The sequence below is a fragment of the Mandrillus leucophaeus genome, unplaced genomic scaffold (genome assembly GCF_000951045.1).
Source record: "Mandrillus leucophaeus isolate KB7577 unplaced genomic scaffold, Mleu.le_1.0 Scaffold167, whole genome shotgun sequence".
Taxonomy (NCBI): domain Eukaryota; kingdom Metazoa; phylum Chordata; class Mammalia; order Primates; family Cercopithecidae; genus Mandrillus; species Mandrillus leucophaeus.
Genome location: NW_012101665.1, coordinates 3794333 through 3817135, shown reverse-complemented (window position 1 = coordinate 3817135; position 22803 = coordinate 3794333). Strand labels below are relative to the sequence as shown.

Below are 22803 nucleotides of genomic sequence, written 5' to 3'. Positions count from 1 at the left end.
TCTTTCTTTCTTTCTTTCTTTCTTTCTTTCTTTCTTTCTTTCTTTCTTTCTTTCTTTCTTTCTTTCTTTCTTTCCTTCCTCCCTCCCTCCCCTCCTCTCCTCTCCTCTCCTCTCCTCTCCTCTCCTTTCTTTCCTTTCTCTCTCTCTTTCTCTCCTTCCTTCCTTCTTTCTTTTCTTTTCTTTTTCCCTTCCCTCCTCTTCTCTTCCCTTCCCTTCCCTTCCCTTCCTTTCCTTTCTTTCTTTTCTTTTTTCCTTTCTTTCTCTTTTTTGAGACTGAGTCTTGCTCTGTCGCCCAGGCTGGAGTGCAGTGGCACAATCTTGGCTCACTGTAGCCTCTGCCTCCCAGGTTCCAGCGATTCTCCTGCCACAGCCTCCTGGGTAGTGGGGATTACAGGCACACACCACCATGCTTGTCTAATTTTTGTATTTTTAGTAGAGATGAGGTTTCACCATGTTGGCCAGGCTGGTCTCGAACTGCTGATCTCAGGTGATCCACCCGCCTCAGCCTCCCAAAGTGCTGGGATTACAGGCGTGAGCCACCGTGCCTGGCCTGTATGTTTAACTTTCTAAGAAACTACCAAACTGTTTTCCATCATGGCTGTACTTTTTGGCATTCCCATCAGTGATGTATGAGAGTTCTAGTTGCTCCACATCCTTGCTACTACTTGATATGATCAGTCTTTCTAATTTTAGCCATTCTAGTGATAGTAGTATCTCATTGCTTTTATTAGCACTTACACAGTGATCAATGGTGTTAAATATTTTTGCATAGGATATTTTCCATCTTGATACCTTCTTTGGTAATACAGCTGTCCAAAATTTTTGCCCTTTCTCTATTAGTGTTTTGATCTTTTAATTATTGAATTGTAAGAACTCTTTAAGTATTCTGGGTATGAGTCTTTGCAAATATTTTCTCCCAAACTTTGGTCTTGCCTTTCTAAAAAATAGACTTTAATCTAGGTGTAGCTTTTTAGGTTAAAAAAAGATTTTTTTTTTAAGAGTTTTAGGTTCACAGCGACATTGAGAGAAAGGTACAAAGATTTCCCATGTATTCCCTGACTCACACATGCATAGCCTCCTCCATTATGAAGAGTCCCACCAGAGAGGTACATTCTTTATAAGTGATGAACTTACATTGCCACATCCTTGTTGTCCAAGATTCATAATTTACATTAGGATTCATTCTTGGTGTACATCTTATGGGCTTGCACAAATGTATAATGATGTATCTCCACTGCAATTATCATTTCATTCTCCATATAGGTCTCACACTCTGTTTAGGAAGGGGCATGGCCCTGTTTTTCACTCATAATATTTAACATAAGATATTTTAAAAGTATAACTTACCAAATAACTACTGATTGATTAATGATTAGGGAATAGGGTGTTTGGGGCAATTCCAATTATCTGACAACCAGATATGCAAATTCCATTTTCTAAGACTTTGGTAACAAAAAAAAATACAGTTAACCATAAAATTGACATCATCATCATCCTCCTTTTGTGAAGATACCTTTTTTAATTTTTAAAATTTAAAATTAAAATTTAATTAAAATTAAAAATTAAAATTTTTATTTTAAAAATATTATTTAAAAAATGTTTTGTGGGTACAGAGTAAGTGCATATATTTATGGAGTACATGAGATGTTTTGCTACAGGCATGCAATGTGAAATAAGCACACAATGGAGAATGGGGTATCCCCTCAAGCATTTATCCTTTGAGTTACAAATAATCTAGTTACATTTTAAAAGTTATTTTAAAATATACAATTATTATTGACTATAGTCATCCTATTGTGCTATGAAATAGTAGGTCTTATTCATTCTTTCTATATTTTTTTGGTACCCATTGATCTGAAGACACTTTAAAGTCTGGTATTGTCTCAGAATTATAATTTTAACTATAAAGTCATATATAATAATAGAAGTAACAATAATGATCATTGTTATAGCTGACATTGATGAGCATTTAGTGTGAAGGGTTTTATGTACATTGTCTCTTTTACTGCCCTCAGTAACTCTTGGAAGCAGATAAATTATGATCTACTATTTATAGATGAGGAAGCACATCCAGTGGGATTAAGTAACTTGTCTAGGATCACAGAGCCAGTCCCTGATAGAGACCTACACAGACATCTGATGCTGAAGCCAGTACTCTTACAAACCTCTTGAATATGAGTTGAGTCATAATTGCCCCGAGTGAACTGAATATTACTTAAAAACTTTTTAAAACAAAATGCCTGGTATTAGATGGGTCATTTGGCACTTTTGTCTTTTTCGTAAGAGTAGACTGTAGACTACTCCACTTTTCCAAATGAGAATTTTTTTCTACTACTATAAATTGAAGTGTTGTGTGATAGAAAAGATACAAAAAGCTTAGGTATGTTAACTTAGTAAGTAAAACTGTATTTACAAGTTATCTTTCTTATTGTTAGATAACAAAAATACAAGGATTACCTTTTTTTTTTTTTTTTTTTTTTTTGAGACAGGGTCTTGCTCTGTCTCCCAGGCTGGAGTGCAGTGGCAAGAACATGGCTCACTGCAGCCTTGACCTCCTGGGCCCAAGATATCCTCCCACCTCAGCCTCCCGAGTAGTTGGGACCATAGGTGCATGCCACCACACCTGGCTAATTTTTTAATTCTGAAGAGATGGGGTCTTGCCTTATTGTCCAGGCTGGTCTTGAACTCTTGCAAGACCAAGCAATCTTCTTTCCCCAGCCTCCTGGGTAGCGGGGATTACAGCAATCTTCCCACCTTGACCTCCCAAGGTCTTGGGATTATAGATGTGAGCCACTGTGCTAGGCTGGATTATCTATTTTTAAAAAACTTTTTATATAATTTTTGATGTTTATTTATTTATTTATTATACTTTAAGTTCTGGGATACATGTGCAGAATGTGCAGGTTTGTTACGTAGGTATACATGTGCCATGGTGGTTGGCTGCACCCATCAACCCATCATCTAGATTTTAAGTCCCTCATGCATTAGGTATTTGTCCTAATGCTCTCCCTTCCCTTGCACCCCACCCCCTGACAGGCCCCGGTGTTTGATGTTATCTATTCTTAATTCAGATGAATTTATTATATTATTTCATTGATGAAGTGGTGACAAAGGAAAATGCTTTAAGTTGTGATAATAGGCCAGGTGCAGTGGCTCATGCCTGTAATCCCAGCACTGTGGGAGGCTGAGGCAGGCAGATTGCCTGAGGTCGGGAGTTCAAGACCAGTCTGACCAGCATGGAGAAACCCTGTCTCTACTAAAAATACAAAATTACCTGGGTGTGGTGGCACCTGCCTGTAATCCCAGCTACTTGGGAGGCTGAGGCAGGAGAATCGCTTGAACCTGGGAGGTGGAGGTTGTGGTGAGCCGAGATTGTGCCATTGCACTCCTGGGCAACAAAAGAGAAACTCTGTCTCCAAAAAAAAAAAAAAAAAAAAAGTTAGGATAATCATAGTATCTATTACATAAGGTTGAAGTGAAGATTAAATAAGAAAATGCATATAAAGGCCTTAGCACAGTATCTTACAGACAACAAATGCCCAATATTATCTTATAGTAGCAGTCAATGACTGTTGACTTTGACTACTAATATGCCTCTGAATTCAAGAAAAAAGCTTTACGAGGAACCCGAGTGCAGGCAGCCTTACTTAAAGTGTACCTAGACTAATTCCTGTGGATTGATGCAAAAAACAGGGTAGCGTTAAAGGTGTCCTAAAGGATTTATATCACTCAAATGTCTATAAAATCCAATGGATGGCCATGGTGATGCCAATGACCGTGGGGACTTTACACAAGACATCGTTCCAGTTGTGCCTCAGTGTTGCCCTGAACTTGGATCTTTCCAATGGAAATCAAATTTCTTCAAGTGCCTGGAAAGCATAATGTGTCACACAGATGCCTGTTTACCTGGAAGGTGCTTCCTGGCACTGACTTAGCCTTCCCAGGAGATATATTTAAGCTGCTCTTAACAGCTGGTATGCTCTTCTGAGGCTTCACCGTAATTACTGAAGTAAATGGCATGCAACATATTTGGCATGTATTTTCCAGATAATGTACATTTCCCTGCCATCCTTATGGAAACCAGTTAGTGATGAAACTGGAAAAGGAAATCTAATAATGAGCTTCTTTTTCATTTAGAATGCTTTTAAGCCTCCTGCTAGTAACAGCTCCAAAAATATTTTGAGATTTTCAGCTCTTATGTGATTTTTTTTTTCCAGTAGCAGAGTCCTGTATGCTTCTTTTTTATTTGAATAAATTTATGGGGTACAGGCATAATTTTATGGTGTTTTGGATAATTGGGTAATACCATGTATAAATGGCATAGTGATGAAATTAGGGCTTTTAGGGTATCCATCACTCAAATAACATGCATTGTACCCATTAAGTAATTGCTCATCATCCACCACCCATCCTTACCCTTCCGAATCTCCATTGTCTATTATTCCACAATCTACATCCATATGTACACATTATTTAGCTCCCATTTATAAGTGAGAACATGTGCTATTTGTCCTTCTGTGTCTGGCTTGTTCCACTTAGGATAATGGACTCCAGTTCCATTCATGTTGCTGCAGAAGATATAATGCTACTTTTTATGGCAGAATCGTATTCCATTGTGTATATGTACCACATTTTCTTTATCCAGTTCTCCATTGATGGGCACTTTGGTTGATTCCTTATCTTTGCTATTGTGAATAGTGCAATGACGAACGTGTGAAGGCAAATATCCCTTTGATATATTGATTTCCTTTCAGTTGGGTAGATACCCCAGTAGTGGGATTGCTAGATCAAATGTTAGTTTTATTTTTAGTTCTTTGAGAAATCTCCATACTGTTTCCCATAGTGGTTATACTAATTGACATTCCCATCAACAGTGTATAAGAGTTCTCTTTTTTCTGTATCCTTGCCAACATCTGTTATTTTTTGTCTTTTTAATAATAGCCATTCTGGCTGGTATAAGATGATGTCTCATTTTGGTTTTAAATTGCATTTCTCTGATTATTAATGATGTTGAGCATTTTTTTTTCACATGCCTGTAGGCCATTTGTATGCCTTCTGTTGAAAATTATCTGTTCATGTCCTTTGCCTACTTTTAAATAGCATTGTTTTTGTTGTTGTTGAGTTGAGTTCCTTATAAATTCTGGATATCATTCCCCTGTTGTATATATGATTTTGCAAATATTTTCTCCTATTCTGCATGTTGACTGTTCACTGTGTTGACTACTTCTTTTGCTGTGCAGAAGCTTTTTAGTTCAATTAAGCTTCTTATAATTAAAAATTTAATACTTTTTTGTGTTTTGGAGAAATGTGCCCTTAAATGAAAAGAAGACAGGCTTTGGGTTCAGATAGAGTCAAGTTCTAATTTGGGCTCTACCATTTACTAATTACTTATCTCCTTAACTTCTCAGGGACTTGGCTTTCTCATCTGTAAATTGAAAATGACAGTACGTTTTTTTCCATAGGAATGATAGTGTTGATGGCACACGTAATGTGAAGCACCTAGTGTAGTTTCTGAAAGGTAGTCATTAAGTAACAGTTATGATTCTATTTCACTTCAGCATGAATTATAGTTCAATTAAAATACTGCTTTGGGTTTACGCCTTTGTAAGTTGAACCTTTGAGATACTGCCTGCTTTGGAAAAATTGATTTTACAAATAAATTTTCTTTTTATGCAAATAGTCTTTTGATTTCCATGCATAATTTTATTCTACGTAGTTAACATGTTAAAACTATAAACTTTATAGAGAAATGGCTTTTTCAGATATGCATCTAAACAAAAATTTACCCATACTTCTGTGGTTTAGAGTCATAGCTTAAATAATTATAACTACCTTACGGGTGAAAATTAAAATAAACAATGTATGCAAACATTTTGCTGATACTTGGAACACAGTAAATGCTTAATAAAAGACTGCCATGGTTTATTATAATGGTCAGCAAACTTTTTATATAAAGGGTCAGATAGTAAATATCTTCAGCTTTGTGGGCTGTACCATGTCTGTTGCAGTCGCTCAACTCTGCCGTTTTGGTGTAAGTAGCCATACACAATACATAAATGAATCCATGTAGCTGTTTTCTAATAAAACTGTATTTACCAGATCTGCTGGTAGTTTGTTAACCCTTGACTTGTTATAATAGTTTGGCCTATAAGAAGTCATCTTGAAGTACTAGACAGATCAATCTTACAGAAAATGGGAGGGTTGCTTTACAAATACTGTCCTGTACATACATTCCTCAGAGATTATTGATGTTCAGGATGTGTGAGGTGCCCCTGCAAAAAATGATATAGACATAAGAACAAATAAAACAAATCCATTAACCTGTAAAGGCCTCCTTCAAGTTAAAAAATACTGATTTGTCCTAAGTATATACAAAGATAGTACATTTGATGGCTGGAGCGTTGGTAGCTGAATACTATAAAGGTACTACCAATTCCCAAAGATATGTTTAATTTTTTGCTTATTTTAATACGGATTCAATTAGAAAAACCTGAAAATATGAAAAGTTATAAGGAAAACACCAAAAAACCCCCATTGTAATTTCACTAACCTGAGCTAACAACTTTTAACACATGGATGTGTTTCCTTCTAGTCTATTTTGTTTTTTTTAATGACTCTTTGGGAGCATATTTTTACAGACCATGTTTACCTACTGTAAGTATACAACTCAGTGATGTAAATATATAGAGTTGTGCAACCACTTCCAGAATCCACTTTTAGATCTCTGGTCCTTCCTTTTATTCCTGACATAAAATTGACATAAAATAAACTGTACATAATTAAATATACAATCTGAAAAGGTTTAACACATATATGCACACACACACCCCCATACATATATATAAATATGCAATAGTCCCTCATTGTCTGCAGGAAATACCCTTCAATGCATGCCTAAAACCTCATATAGATCTGAACACTATATATACTGTCTTTTGCTATGTATACATACCTATAACAAAGTTTAATTTACAAATTAGTCACAGTAGATTAACAACAAAAATAATAAAATGGAACAATTGCAAGAATATACTATAATAAAATTTATGTGAATGTGGTCTCTCTCTCAAAATATCTTATTGTACTTTACTCACCCTTCTTGCGGTGATGTGAGATAATAAAATGTCTATGTGATGAGATGAAGGGAGATGAATGACGTAGGCACAGTTGACAGTTGTGGACAGTTGACCTTCTAATGACACTCAGAGGAAGGACCATCTGCTTCTGGCATCCAGTCATGACAACGTCGATGACTGGATGTCAGGAGCAGACGATGTTGATGACTAACGTGTGGGAAGCGTAGACAGCGTCAGGACGCGGGACAAAGGGAGGATTCACATCCCTGGTGGGGACAGAGCTGAACAATGTGAAATTTCACCAGGCTACTCAGAACGGCGTGCAATTTAAAACTTAAGAATTGTTGATTTCTGGAATTTTCCATTTAATATTTTTGGACTGCAGTTGGCTGTGAGTAACTAATACATCAGAAAGTGAAACCAAGAGTAAGTGGGGACTACTACTACCACCACGACCACACACACACACACCCCCCCACACACCCACCCAAGTGAAGCCATCACCACAATCAAGATGGCAAACGGATCCAGATCCAACATTGCCAAGAGCGTTCTTGGGCCTGTTTTAAATCTCTCCTTCTGCCTGGCCTCCTCAGTCCCTGGGTAACACTGTTCTGGTTTCTTATTACTATGGGATAATTCACATTTTCTAGAATTTCATAAATTCAATCATCCAGTGTGTACTCTTTTATGTCTGCTTTCTTTCACTCAACATAATTATTTTGAGATTTCTCCACATTTCAGCAAGTATCGATAGTTCATTTCTTTGTATTGCTAAGTAATATTCCATTGTATGACCATACTACAATTCATTATCCCTTCATCTCTAGATAGATGTTTTGGATGTTTCCAGTTTTTCACTACTACAAATAAGGCTTCTATGAACATTTGTATGGACATACGTTTTTATTTCTTTTGTGATCATACCTGGGCATGGAATGGTTGAATCATGTGATATGTATATGTTCGACTCCATAAGACACTACTGAAATGTTCTCCAAAGTGGTTGTACCAATTTTACATTCCCACCAGCAGGGTATGACATTCTATTTTGCATCACATCCTCCAGAACACTTGGTATGGTCTGTCTTTTTAATTTTAACCATTCAAATAGGTGTTTAGTGGTATTTCATTGTGGTTTTAATTTGCACTTTTCTGATGACTAATGATGCTGAATCTCTTTCATGTGCTTATTTTCCATTTATGTATCTTTTTTGGTAAAGTACCTGTTCAGAAATATTTTCTACGATTATTTCCTGCTAGATGTTTTTTTTTTTTCTTTCTGTGGTTTGTTTCTTGTTTTGAGACAGGGTCTCACTCTGTCATTCAGGCTAGAGTGCAGTGGCATGATCACGGCTCACTGCAGCCTCAAACCCCTGGACTGAAGTGATACTCTCACTTCAGCCTCCCGAGTAGCTGGGACTACAGGTGCATGTCATCATGCTCAGCTAATTTTGTATTTTTTGTAGAGATGGGTTCTTGCTATGATGCCCAGGCTGGTCTTGAACTGAGCTCAAGCAATCCGCCAGCCTTGGCCTTGCAAAGTGCTGAGATGACAGGTCTGAGCACCCAGCCCAGTCTTTTTTTGAAGGTTTATATAATCATGACCACATTATTAAAAAAATTTTGTATCCTTCATTTTCACTTAAATTTAAAAATAAATATTTCTTCAAGCTATAAAAACTCTTCAAAAACATTAAAATTAATAGCCACATTGTGTCTCAAAATTTAGTTAACAATTACTTTATTATTAATGTTGTTTCTATTGTATACATAATATATTGATAAATGTTACTATGATATATATATATATATATGAGAATTACTGTCCAAAAGTTGGATCGTGTAACTTTGTACCAGCAGTGGGTAAGAATAACTAACTCACTGATTTTGTTTCTGCACTGAGTGTTATTTCAGTGTTTGTGAGTTTATTAAATTAGAATTGTGTCTCAGTGTTTGCAGCTTTTTTTCTTTTTCTTTTTCTTTTTCTTTTTCTTTTTTTGAGATGGGATCTTGGTCACCCAGGCTGGATTGCAGTGGCTCAATCATGGCAAACTGCAGCCTAGTCTGCTGGGCTGGAGCCATCTTCCTGCCTCAACCTCCCAAGTAGCTGGGACTACAGGCATGCACCACCACACCTGGCTAATTTTAAATTTTTTTTGTAGAGAACTAGGTCTCACTATGTTGCCCAGGTTGGTGTCCAACTCCTGAGCTCAAATGATCTTCCCACCGTGGCCTCCCAATGTGCTAGGAGTATAAGCATGAGCCACTGTGTCCAGCTGCAGCTTCTATTTCTTTGATAACTTGTGAGGTTAAAGTTTTTCATGAGTTCATTTATGTTTAGGTAAGTCCGTCCATTTTCTGTTTGTGTTCTAAGGGGATTCATTCTTAACTTTTTATGAAAATTGTTTTGCTCCAAAATATACTTTAAAAAATTTGGCCTAATATTTTTCATGCCTTCCTGATAACACCCTGTGCTCCTTCTTGAGGATCTGATGAAGTGTATAGACAGTGGTTACTCACAGGTGGTTTTTTTTATTATTATACTTTAAGTTCTAGAGTACATGTGCACAACGTGCAGGTTTGTTACATATAGATACATGTGCCAATCTGATGTTTTAAATCCACAGCACATTAAACCTGTTCCCCTTCCATGCCCCAGATGCTAATTAAGCATAACTGGCTGCTTCTTCTACATTTGTATGTTCCCTTTTAGGGAACACATTATTCTCTAAATAATTTTCAAATTACTTTGAAAATATTTCTAAAGGAAGTTAGCGAATTTCAACCAACGATTTCTCTCTATGGCAGCGAGGAGAAAGCTCTCCAAATCTACTGAAACTCTCTTCCCCTCTCATTTGTGACCTGAGGTGCTCTCTGGATGTTTCAGCTAAGTGATAGACTATTCCCTGACTGCCATGGCAGCTGTTCTTTTGCTGTCAGGCCTGTGTCAAAATAACGGAATCACTTAAAATAAAAAAATTGCTGCTCAAAATAACTGAGATCAAAGGCCTCTTATCTGCCTGTACTTGTGAGTGGAAGGAATGAGTTGGAATAATTTTCTTTAAATACAGTGCTCTGGTGCTTTAAAGTACTTTGGCTATTTTTCGGGGAATATGCAAGTTGAAAGAGAGTTGGTATCACTGTTGCGGTATCGTGGTGATGCGCGTGGATTGTTCTTCATGTCCTTTTGTTATCTGCAGTGCTGTGTCACCAAACGCATACAAGAGGGTGGCCTCCTATCATTATGCCCCACACCAGGGTTAATAGTCATTTGAGGACTTAGGCATGTGCATAAAATGTTTTTCTGTGGCACCATCCTGGGTGCAGTCCCAGACCCTGAAACTGGACCTATATTAACCTTGTAACCTTAAACTGCTGTGGGCACAGTTCTCAGCAGGGTTCACTGCCGTGTGTGGCAGCTGAGAAAGTGGGTTACACACCAGAGGGAATATGGGGGAGCCATGGGCAATCAGCAGTGAGCTGGGGGTGGGGTGTGACTTGGAATCAGAGGGTGATAATTTAGAGACCAAGTTCAAATTGGTCAAAGGGAACAGTAAATCCAGATCAGTTATAAGGAGACTCTGAGAACCCAGCAAACCCACTTGGAGATGGTGGTGGCCTGTGGAGGGCCTGGAGAAGGCATGAGTCAGGGATCTGTGACTGTAAACCATAGGAACCAACTCTGTAAATCAAGGACTCTATTGGAGTGGGATTGGGGGAGGTATAGATGCTCGCTGTGACAGGGCAGCCCTGAGGGTCTAGCACCAGGAGCCTATGGATGACTCTTCAAGGCTCTGCTGTAAGGACAAAGCTGCAGCTGCTTCTGTTATTTCACCCAAGATTCAAAGTCCATGTCTTCATCCCTTCTCCATTCAATAAAGGCTTATTAGTGCTTACAATCAGCACTGCTTAGGCACTGATAATGCATCAGTGAGAAAAACAGTCCTTGTTCTCAATGAGCTGACATTCCAGTGGGAGAGGCAGATAATGAACAAATATATAAAAGTATGCAGTGCAGTGATACGCACCTTGATGAAAACTGCAGCAGGGTGGGTGATAGCGGGATGGAAGCAGGTGGCAGGTGCCATGTGTAGATGTGTGGAACACTGTGGCTTCTGTAAGGGATAATATTTGGGCAGAGATCTGGAAGAAGTAAGGGAGTGAGTGAGCCGTGGGCATCTGGGGAAAGATCTTCCAGGGAGAAGGGCATCTGAGTGGCCTGGGTTGGTCACCTGTCTTCTGATGAATCATGGAGGATGGGGCCTCATGAATGATGGGCTATCAGAACTGTGTGCAATAGGGGTGGCCCCCACCACAGTTGAGGGTGGTCGTTCTTTCACTGAATTCTGCCCCAAAACAGAGAGAATGAATGAGAAGGGGAATTGTTTCCACTTCCAAGAGATGAGGACAGCAGGAATGAGGTGGACAGAGAGGCCTTGGACAGCCTCTGGTACTCTGGACTCTCAACTGCATCCCAGTGACTAGTGCAAAAGCAGAGAGGGAAGAGGGTGTGGGAGGAAAGATACAAGTGTTCAGGAGACCCAAAGACGAGTGCCCGGACTCCCTGTTCTAGATGCTGGAGCCTGCTCTCAACAGCACAGTGGATGTGACTTGTTCTTCTCCTGTCTTCTGAGAAACAACAGAAAACCATTTCCAAATGCCATTACATGGTAGGGGAAGCCAGTTCTGTGCTACCATCACCCTCTAGGGCACTCAGAGAAGAGGGGCTGGCAACCTGCACACAGCTGTGTATGCATCGAGGCCCCAAGATGGGAGTAGGGTGCAGGTGGTGGTGGTCACTGTTCTCTGCCTCTCCCTGAGATGTGGTCAGTTGCAATTCCCTGAATATACCATTCACTTTCAAATCTGTGTGCCTTTGCCCACGTGTGCTGCTCAGCCTTTAGTGTCCAGGGTCCATGAAGCCTTCTCTGTCCTCCGTCCCCAACTAATTACAACGCATCATTCCTTTCCCACAGTCCACAGCGTATTATTGGTGCTTGTTGCACCTATTCACTGAACCTTGAATCATAGTGAGTTTTACATGTTTCTTTCCTGGAAGAAAATGCATCAGTTTGATTCACCTTTGCAATGACCCCTCCCTGTCCCAGTGCCTTGCATCACAGAGTGCATGGATGAGTGGATGATCTCTGAACTTGCAATGTGAATCCTTATTCAACCTTTTAGAGCATGAGGCCAGGAAGGAGGTGACTCTGCAGCCCTACATGATGCTGGTTTTGACTGGGTCCCTCAGTTTCCCAGGTCCAGGAAGTCCCATATCTGCCTGGCTGACCACCGTTAGGAACTCCAGAATCATTTCTTCTCCTTCCTTTTTCCTTTCCTTTCCTTTCCTTTCCTTTCCTTTCCTTTCCTTTCCTTTCCTTTCCTTTCCTTTCCTTTCCTTTCCTTTCTTCCCTTTTCTTTCTCCTCCCTCCCTCCTTTTTCTCTTTTCTTTTCTTTTCTCTCTCTCTGTCACCCAGGCTGAAGTGCAGTGGTGTAATTATAGCTTACTGCAGCCTCAACCCCCATCACCCCACGGGCTGGAGGGATCCTTCCACTTCAGCCTCCCAAATAGCTGGGACTAGAGGCATGTGCCACCACACCTGGCTAATTTTTAAACTTTCTGTAGAGACGAAGTCTCACTACGTTGCCCAGGGTGGTCTTCAACTCCTGGACTCAAGTGATCCTCCTGCCTTGACCTCCCAGAGTGCTGGGATTATATTCCAGAATCATTTCTTGTGATTCAGGGGCATAGGTTTCCAGGCAGGTTGAATTATTTAATATAGATTGTAGAGTTCAGAGAGTTGTTCCCCGAGGTTGCAGCTGATTCCATGGAACAACCCTGTTTGAGATAATCCCTGATGCAGCCTTGTTGGGTTTTTGTGGTGAAGAGGGAGGAGGGTCTCTGAATTCTGCCAGGAATGGGGCGGCAGTCTTGATAAGTGGTGAAGTAGCTCCCGGAGAATGTTGCAGGGTGCAATTTCTCCCCATCTCTGGAGCAGCCATTGGGAAGGTCAACCCATAGGACCCTCCCCAGGGCCACGCTGGAGCTGAATAAAGAGCCCTCTGGCTCGTCTTAGTGTCAGCAGTTATTCTTCAGAGAACTCGGATTAGAACTCACATTTCTCATTACTGGATAATGTGAGAGAGCAAGCATAGGTTCCAGCTAATCCAACATGCCATGTGCTGAGTGAGCTTGAGTCCTGGAGAGAATGAACTCTAAGCCTCTCAGGCTACCATCCTTCACCCACTGGACGAGCCCGAGGGGCAGCTGGGGCAGCAGCGACAGAGACCTCTGGGCGAGATATGCCCAGAAGAAATGTGATGCTGCACCCAGCTTCTCATGAGCAATCACCAAAACTGATCACAAAATAAGCACTGCATAAGAGAAGAGTAAGATAAACACTGTTAAAGGAGATAATGTAAGAAGACTAAAAAGGAAAGAAAAACCATTCAACACTAAAAATAAGGCAAAATTAAGGAATATAACAAAGGTTTAAAGTTCTAAAATCAAGATAATTGCTGCAAATAAATTTAGCCTCATATGAACAGCACTAAAAAAGTAGGCAAACTTAAAAGTATGAGAGACAGAAAGTAAGAACACATTCAAAAGAAAAACATGAAAGTTAATTTTAAAAATATAACACCCCAGGAAAATGTTTTAAAAGATAAAATACATTTAAAATGATGTAAGATCAGGTGGGGTGTGGTGGTTCACACCTGTAATCCCAGCACTTTGGGAGGGTGAGGTGGGCAGATCACTTGAGGTCAGAAGTTCAAGAGCAGCCTGGCCAACATGGTGAAACCTCATCTCTAGTAAAAATGCAAAATTAGCTGGGCGTGGTGGCAGGAGCCTGTAATCCCAGCTACTCAGGAGGCTGAGGCAGGAGAATCACTTGAACCCGGGAGGCGGAAGTCGCAGTGAGCCAAGGTTGCACCACTGCACTCCAGCCTGGGTGACAAGAGTGAAACTCCATCTAAAATAAAATAAAATAAAAAAGTAAGATCAAAAGCTAAAAGTGAAAGAGAGATTAGAGTATAATAAAGGTGAAATCTGCAGGAGAAAGTTAAAAATGTGATGGTAAATGGGATTAAAAATAGCAGTTAATGTGCTTTAATGTCAAAAGCAGAAGTGATCATAGAATAAGGGGAAGAGTCATTTAAGAAGAAAATTAAATACAAGTTCTGGTAAGGTCCAGGAGCTTGGGGCAGATCAGTGCAGGAAATACTGTAGGGGGTGGGCAGCGAGGAGGCAGCTAGGAAGCTGTAGCAGGGCCAGGCTTCTCGAGAGCCGCCTCTCGACTGGGGCAGCTGTGAGGTCCGAGGCCAGGGTGAGCTGGGGAGCTGGCTTCCCCTCGTGGAAGGTGGCCTTTTTGGAAGGGTCTGAAAAGATCAGAAACCCTTCCCATCATAAGTGGCTTCTTAACTCCACGAAAGTACACAGCTGAGCTGGGAATGATTTACAATGATACACAATCAATGATTTGTAAATCAATGATTTACAATGATTGTGCATATGTGGGTGGGTGTCGCAATCTTTACGTTGGGATCTGCTTCACTGAAAAAATTTAACTAACTAATTAATTAATTATAAAATAATAAAGACGGAGTCTCACTCTGTTGCCCAGGCTAGTCTTGAACTCGTGGGCTCAAGTGATCCTCCCACTTCGGCCTCCCGAAGTATTGGGATTCCAGGTGTGAGATACCGTGCCCGGCCGGGATCTAGTTCTTTGCAGCATATGCATAATAAAGCTTCAAATAGGTCATACAATCTTCAGAGCAATAATCTCAGCTAGATATCTGTAACAGCATAAAGCTGGCATCCATAGGGGAGTATTCTATGAAGTATGAGATAACCACATCATGAGGCACCATTTAGACACAGCAAATGTTATAGAAGAATACTTACTGACATAGAGAAAGCTTGAGATAGTTACATGAAAAAACAGAACTATAGAACAATAATTACTGTGTAATTCTAACTATTTAAACAGTTTATACAGTAGATGAACATATGAATAGTACAAAATATTTATTACTGTTGTTAATATGGTATTATTTGGGTAGTAGAGATTATGCTGATTTTTTAAAATTATTTTTTGTGCTCTTGAGAGTTCTCCCTAAATGAATCCATCTTATATTTAGTAATCATTAGGAAAAACCCTAAAGTTTAATTTAAAATAATTATAGAAACAGGCATAGACACGCACGTGTTCAGCTCCAGAAAGATACCTTGCACTGGCCCTTCTGCAAGGAAAGAGAGGCTGGATGTTCTCTTTCCCAACTCCCATCTCCCCAGCCTGTCACAAAAACCAGTTCCTGAATCAAAAATAGTGACTCCAGAAGAGATAACTTATTAAGATAACCTAAAGGTGTTAAGTATGTCATGTATTAAGTAATGTATGTATGCGATCTACACAAAATTAATATTTAATAATATTTATTAGAGAACGAGTAGGTAATTATTCAACATAAAAATCCAACTTAGTATTTTTTTCAATGTTTATTATATTAAGCATGTTACATGCATCATCTTATTAGGGCTCAGAGAGAGTAACTTTTGACAAGGCACAGGTGTGGGCGCGGGGCTCTGATCTGATCTGAGGATGTTCACTTCAGTGCTTCCTGTGTCAATAGTTCAGTATTTTAGGTTTTGGGGCAGATTCAGAAAAGTGTGATTCATGTTGCCTGCCCTCAAAGTCTGTCTAACCTAGCTGGAAAGATGAAAAAAAGTGATGAATGGGTGTGTAGTGATAATACAACAACATAATACAGTGGGCAGTGCAGATAATACTTGATGTGAGCCCCTAGGACAGACATTCCTGTGGCCTGTGTGGGTCAGGTGAGGCCTCAGTGAAGCACTGGGCTTTCAAGGATGGGGAGTGTAACCCATGTGGGTCACTGAGCTAGCTCTAGGTCGAGTGTACATAGGATGTTCTGGAGAAAGAATGACCATGCGACCAGCAGACTCTGGGGACTCGGTCAAGCCTGAAGGGATGGTACCACAAGATGCCAGTTTGCTGACTGAGTGAACGAGATGGAAGCACAGTCAGGAGAGAAATCATGTCCGAGGCCGAGGGAGGCAGGCTGTGGTCAAGGTGAGGACAGACATGTTAGATGAGCAGTGAAGTGATAGCAAGAGAAGGGAAAGAGGAATGATATGGTTGCAGGTGGGTCGGTGTCTGCTAGGGACTGAATTGTGTCCCCCAAGGATTCATATGTCGAAGCCTTGACCTCCAGTATGATTGTATGTGGAGAGGGAGCCTATAGGGAGGTTGTTAAGGTGAGATGAGGTCATGTGCCTGGTCCCTAATCTATAAGGTCCTTATAAGAAGAGGAAGAGATGCCAGAATGCTCTCTCCCTGCTTGTGTAGGGAGAGGAGGACGCAGCAAGAAGGTAGCCATCCACAAGCCAGGAAGAGAGGCCTCCTCAGAAGGCAGTGCTGATGGCACCTTGATCTTAGACTCCACCCTCTTAAACTGAGGAAATCAATGTCAGTTTCTTAAGCCACCCAGTGTGTGGTATTTTGTCATGGCAGTCTGAGATGACCAATACAGTCTAAATCTATATAAGTCTAAGTCTGTGACTATGGGCAAATAACGAAATAACAGGCATTCCTTTGATGTGTAACCTGTACATCTTGCCAAGGTTGGGAGGAGGTACATCCAGACAAAGGTGGAACCAGAGATACGGGATAAGAAACAAGGGGCATGGTCATTCTTTTGATCATGGTATGTAATCAATCCATAAAAAATTCGTATTGAATGCCTCCCATGTCCGAAGAGGCAAGGTCTTACTCTGTTGCACAGGCTGGAGTGCAGTGGAATGATCATGACTCATGCAGCCTTGACCTCCCAAACTCAGGTGATCCTCCCACTTCAGCCAGGACTACAGGTGTGTGCCACCATGCCTGGCTAGTATTTGTATTTTTGGTGCAGATGGGGTTTCACCATGTTGGTCAGGCTGGTCTCCAACTCCCGACCTCATGATCCACCTGTCTTGGCCTCCCAAAGTGCTGGGATTACAGGTATGAGCCACCGTGCCCGGCCTAAAACAGCTTATTCTTATATAGCCTGTGTGCCAGGCATTCCACATGCTTTACAGGTATTAACTCCTTTCATGCCTATGATAACCCTGTGAGTCAATACTTCTACCATCTCAGCTTTACAGATGAGGAAATGGGCTCAGAGAGCTTAAGCAACTTGCTCAAGGTCCTAAGATTGTTGAGAATTGGAGCTGAGATTTGAACACATGATTTTGGAGTCTGTGCTTTATCCACTATGTAGTACTAGGTAGGATGTGATTCCTGCTGTCAAGGATGCAGAGCTTCTTGAAAAGATAAGAGATAACTATTTGACAGGATAAATATAAATAAAAAGTAGGGCACATTTAATCTCAAATGAATGGAATGATTTAGCGTGCTCTCAGAGGTGAGTGGGCACTCCACTGCCTGTGAGATAATCCAATGGGGTGTAGGAAGGACAGATTGGAGCTTCTATTTATATTTATATTACTGGTTCATTGAATAGCCCACACTTCCAAGTTCTTCATCAAAAGAGAAAACCAATGACGGTGTAATCAGATCTGATGGCACACGGTCAAAAAACATGAATGTATCAACTTCACCGCATGAAATATGGGTTGATAGCTGCTGTTCTTAGCTAAGATGTCGGGAGCTGGTGTACACTGAGGAAGAGTTTCATCATGACATCTACTGTTATTCATGACAGTAGAGTGTTCACTGGCCGCATGGGAGCAGTGAGAGTAACGAGCGTGTGAGTGCAGAGGGCTGTGTGCCTCCTCCACGTGCGGGGCACTGGGGACACAGCAGTGAGCACCACTGACAAGCATCCCTTGAGGAGCTTATGCTCCAGTTGGAGAAGACAGATGATAAGCAAGATGGACAAAGGAAGTATGTAGTGTTAGGTGGTGATATATAATAAGGAGAAAAATAAAGCGGGAAAAGGGGTGGTAAGAATTGGGGAAAGAGTCTTGAATTTTTAAATAAGGTGGCCATGTCAGGAGTCAGTGAGAAGGAACTGTTTGAGTAGCTACCTGGAGGGAGTGAGTGAAGGAACCGTGTGGCCATGTGGTGGGGAAGAGCATTCAAAACACACACACACACACATACATACACGCATGCATACACACACAAACACACACACGTGCACATAGAGCAACTGCTAAGACCCTAAGGTGGAGATGTGCCTGGAAGGTTAAAGAACGAAGAGACCAGTATGACTGGAGCCTAGGGAACAGGGAGTGATGAGAGACGAAGCGGGGAGGTAAAGGAGAGGCTGCAAATGTGTCGGCAGGTCCCTGTAGCTACACGTGGGTTTCGGGCTGCGAGTGGGATGGGAAGGCACTGGAGGGTGTGAGCCAAGAAGTGACATGATCTGGCTCATGTTTCTAGAGGATATTAAGGCTGCTGTGTTGAAATACATTGTAGGAAAGTAAGGGCAGAAGCCAGGAGACCAGCTGGAAGGCCTAGGGTAATTTTCCAGATGAGCCTGGACCAGAGTATTAGCTATGGAGGTGAGGAGAAGGAGCTGGATGCTGGATATAATTTGATGGGAGAACCAACAGGATTTACTGATGCATTTGAAGTGATCTGTGAGAGAGAGACTGATAGTACCTACACATCACACAGAAAAACTTCCATTCGAGATAAATGCTTAAAACCTTTTACTTCTAGAGATGCGTGATGGAGTGTGAAGGCTGCTAGAATAGACAAAAAAGAGTCTATAGGGATTCTGAGGAGAAAGGCCACTCAGAGGAGGACAGTCAGGGGTGGACTTGATTGGACCTTGAAGAATGGGTAGGATCCAGAGAGTTGGAAAGGCCCAGGCAGGGTATGGTGAGGTCAGCAAAGGAAGGGACCTGGTTCCTCCTAGGCCTGTGCTGATCATGGAGCCTGGAGTACAGGCTTTAGATCTTACAGTTTTAAGATAGGATGGTAGCAGGAGGTCAGTTTGTCTGGCACTTGAACTCCAGGTGGGGCAGTTTAGAACTTTACCTTCAGTCAGTAGGAATGACTGGGAGTTTTTGACTGGGGGAGTTGAGTGGTACGGGTTGGCTTCAACAATTTGCTTCTCTTGTAAGCTCTGACTGAGAACCATTGGTTAATATATATAATATATATAATACACACACAGAGTAATATACATATACACACATTCTTATATAACTGTAATATATAGTTATATATTCATATGTATACATATATAATTGTGATATACAGTAATTATACACATATACACATACATGTAGGTGTATATGTATGCGTATGTGTGCCGTGTGTGTGTGTATATATGTATCTAAATACACACAGGCACACATATACATGCATATACATACACAGGCACACATATACATACATATATACACACACAGGCACACAGATATATATGGGAATGATTCCATTGGACTTGCTTGCTATATAATAGAAATAAATGTTTCTGGTTACACTGACAAATTTTAAAAAGCTTTATCTATATTTTAGGGAGTAGTTAGGGTTTTTTTTGGTGAATGCTATTTAATGAATTTTCCTCTCACTGGATAATTGTGTGTCTGGCCAATACACATCCTGCACAATTCCGTTTGCCACTCCAAGATGTTATCCTCAGGTGCCCTGGCATAAACAGTATGGCGGAAATACCCTTTTCCCTGTCTGTGTTTGTAAGATAGCCTCTTTCATGCCAGAAGAACTATTTTGGGAGAATGATTCATGTCACATTTTGGCCTCATTACAGTTTTAAGTTGTAAATGATGCCGGTTTGCCTGGAGGTGTAAACATAAGTGTTATCTTCATATGCATATGGGAATACCTGTAACAGAAAAAGTACTTTCTATTCTTGAGTTACAGTCTAGGTTATAAACAAAGAGATTAACAAGATCTTTATCAAAATTCTAATTTTATTGATGAGAAGCATACTTCCGAAAGAGTACCAGCTACCTGTGGCTCTGCCTCCATTCTCCATTTCCAATCACAGATGGAGAGTCAAAGAACTTAATGTCTTATTGTTATGAGCAGATGATTCTATAAAATAAACACTGTGCTTTCTCTTTTGAAATAGTGTGAAAAGTGAGAGCAGGTGTTAAATTACTGTCTTGCTGTTTGTGGTTAAAAGTAACAGGAGGTACAAAAATCATTCAAAGTGTATTTAGGTGTGAATGATAAAGTAAGGTGAAGCCATTCTAATTATTCCAGTTTGCTTTCTGGTAACTTTAAAGGATGTGGCAAAGCTTCCTTATTTACTCAGTGGTTAACAATGTATGACGACATTGGAAATGAGGAACACTTAACATCTGAGTTCATTACCAGGCCTTGTACACAACAGTGCCATAAAAGTGTTTATTGGCTGGGTGTGGTGACTCACATCTGTAATCCCAGCACTTTGGGAGGCTGAGGTGGGTGTATCACGAGGTCAGGAGTTCGCGACCAGCCTGGCCAACATGGTGAAACTCTGTCTCTACTAAAAGTACAAAAATTAGCCCAGCACGATGGCAGGCACCTGTAATCCCAACTACTGGGGAGGCTGAGGCAGGATAATCGCTTGAACCAGGGCGGCAGAGGTTACAGTGAGCCAAGATCACGCCACTGCACTCCAGCCTAGGCGACAAAGAATCCGTATCAAAAAAAAAAAAAAAAAAAGTGTTTATTGATTTGTCCCCAGATAACTGAGTTCAAATAGGAAAAAATTAGGTTTTGAATGTGGCTAGATTTTTCTATGATTCTCAAGGAATTACATACCCTATCTTAAAATTTTAAAATTGACAAAATATTACTTATTTTATAATTATAAATTATAAAAGTGAAAATTGAAAAACAAAAAATTAAAGGAATGCTAATGGATTTGTTGTTGTTTGCTATACATCCTTTTTTTTTTTTTTTTTTGGCGTCTTGCTCAGTTTCCCAGCCTGGAGTGCAGTGGTGTGATCTTGCCTCACTACAATCTCTGCCCACTAAGTTCAAGTGATTTTCCCACCTCGGCCTCCCGCGTAGCTGAGATTACAGGTGCACATCACCATGCCCAGCTGATTTTTGTATTTTTAGTAGAAATGGGGTTTCACCATGTTGGCCAGGCTGGTCTCAAACTCCTGACCTCAAGTGATCCACCTGCCTCAGCCTCCTAAAGTTCTGGGATTACAGGCGTGAGCCACTGCACCTGGCCTGTTTTTTTTTTTTTTTTTTTTTTTTTTTTTTTTTTTTTTTTTGAGATGGAGTTTCGCTCTTGTTGCCCAGGCTGGAGTGTGATGGCATCATCTTGGCTCTCTGCAACCTCCACCTCCCAGGTTCAAGCGATTCTCCTGTCTCAGCCTCCCAAGTAGCTAGGAGTACAGGCATGTGCCACCACAGTGGCTAATTTTGTATTTTTAGTAGAGATGGGATTTCACCATGTTAGCCAGGTTGCTCTCGAACTCCTGACCTCAGGTGATCCACCAGCCGTGGCCTCCCAAAGTGTTGGGATTACAGGCGTGAGCCACCGTGCCTGGCCTATATGCACATTTTGATGGCAAGTTTTTTGGATACAGTGACAACCTTTTTGATTCACTGACAGTGAGACATACTCTCCCCACTCCCTTGGGCATGTGCTTTAAAAAATTATTTTCTGGTTCATCTGTGGTTGGTGCTTTCCATTTGGAACTTTTGACCCATGCCATTTAGGCAGATTTATTCATATTTGAATAAGATTCTTCAATTAACAGTAAACCAAATGCATTGTAACATCTTATTTAATTCTAAAGTGGTGGTTTGAAAAAATATTAGCAATTTGAGGACACTTAAGCAGTTTTGTCAATTCAGCTGAATCCAGCCTCATAGCAAAATCTGGCCTTGAATTCCCCCATCCTGCTAGAATCTTCTAACTATGATGAGTGACACCTACTTTTTTCTTTTTTTTTCTTTATGTTAGACATAAAAAAAATCTTCTCTTGGTTATTCAGTGACTGCCTCATTAACTAGCCTGGGTCTCTACTTCTAGAAATTAGAATTTAGTGGTTCTGGAGTGGGGCCCAAACACCTATATTAAAAAACAGGGCCGGGTGCCGTGGCTCATGCCTGTAATCCTAGTACTTTGGGAGGCCGAGGTGGGTGGATCACGAGGTTAGGAGATCGAGACCATCCTGGCTAACACGGTGAAATCCCATCTCTAAAAACACACAAAACTGGCTGGGCGTGGTGGCGGGCGCCTGTAGTCCCAGCTATTCGGGAGGCTGAGGAAGGAGAATGGCTTGAACCCGGGAGGCGGAGCTTGCAGTGAGCTGAGATCCAGCCACTGCACTCCAGCCTGGGCGACAGAGCGAGACCGTCTCAAAAAACAAACAAACAAACAAACAAAACAAAAGCCACCAAAAAAGCTCTCCCAATGATTCTGATGCTTTAAGAGGACAATGGGTAAATAAAGGGCAAGCTTCAAAACCAAGATGTAAACATGGACACAAATCTCCGAAGGTCCCCTTTTTTGAAAGTTAACTGGATTGAACTGTGACGTGTCTATGGTATGACAGTGAAATGAGAGAACTCCTAACATGTAATGAAACGTTGCTGTATTTCACATTTCCCCTTCTGTCTTCTCAGCCATCATGTATGTCATGGGAGCACTTGGCCCTGCAGTGGGATATTTATTAGGTGGACTTCTTATTGGTTTTTATGTTGATCCCAGAAATCCTGTTCACCTTGACCAGAATGACCCTCGTTTCATTGGAAACTGGTAAGTTCTGTTC

At 40.8% G+C, this 22803-nt stretch overlaps 1 protein-coding gene across 2 annotated transcripts in view; it reads left to right on the top strand.

The window, feature by feature from the left end:
* Positions 1-22803, top strand: part of SLCO5A1 (solute carrier organic anion transporter family, member 5A1) — a 155424-nt gene that overhangs the window by 44510 nt on the left and 88111 nt on the right. For both annotated transcript variants that reach the window (XM_011976498.1, XM_011976499.1), the window contains one exon: positions 22658-22790. In XM_011976498.1, coding sequence (XP_011831888.1) covers positions 22658-22790 — 133 coding nt within the window. The remainder of the gene's footprint in view (positions 1-22657; positions 22791-22803) is intronic.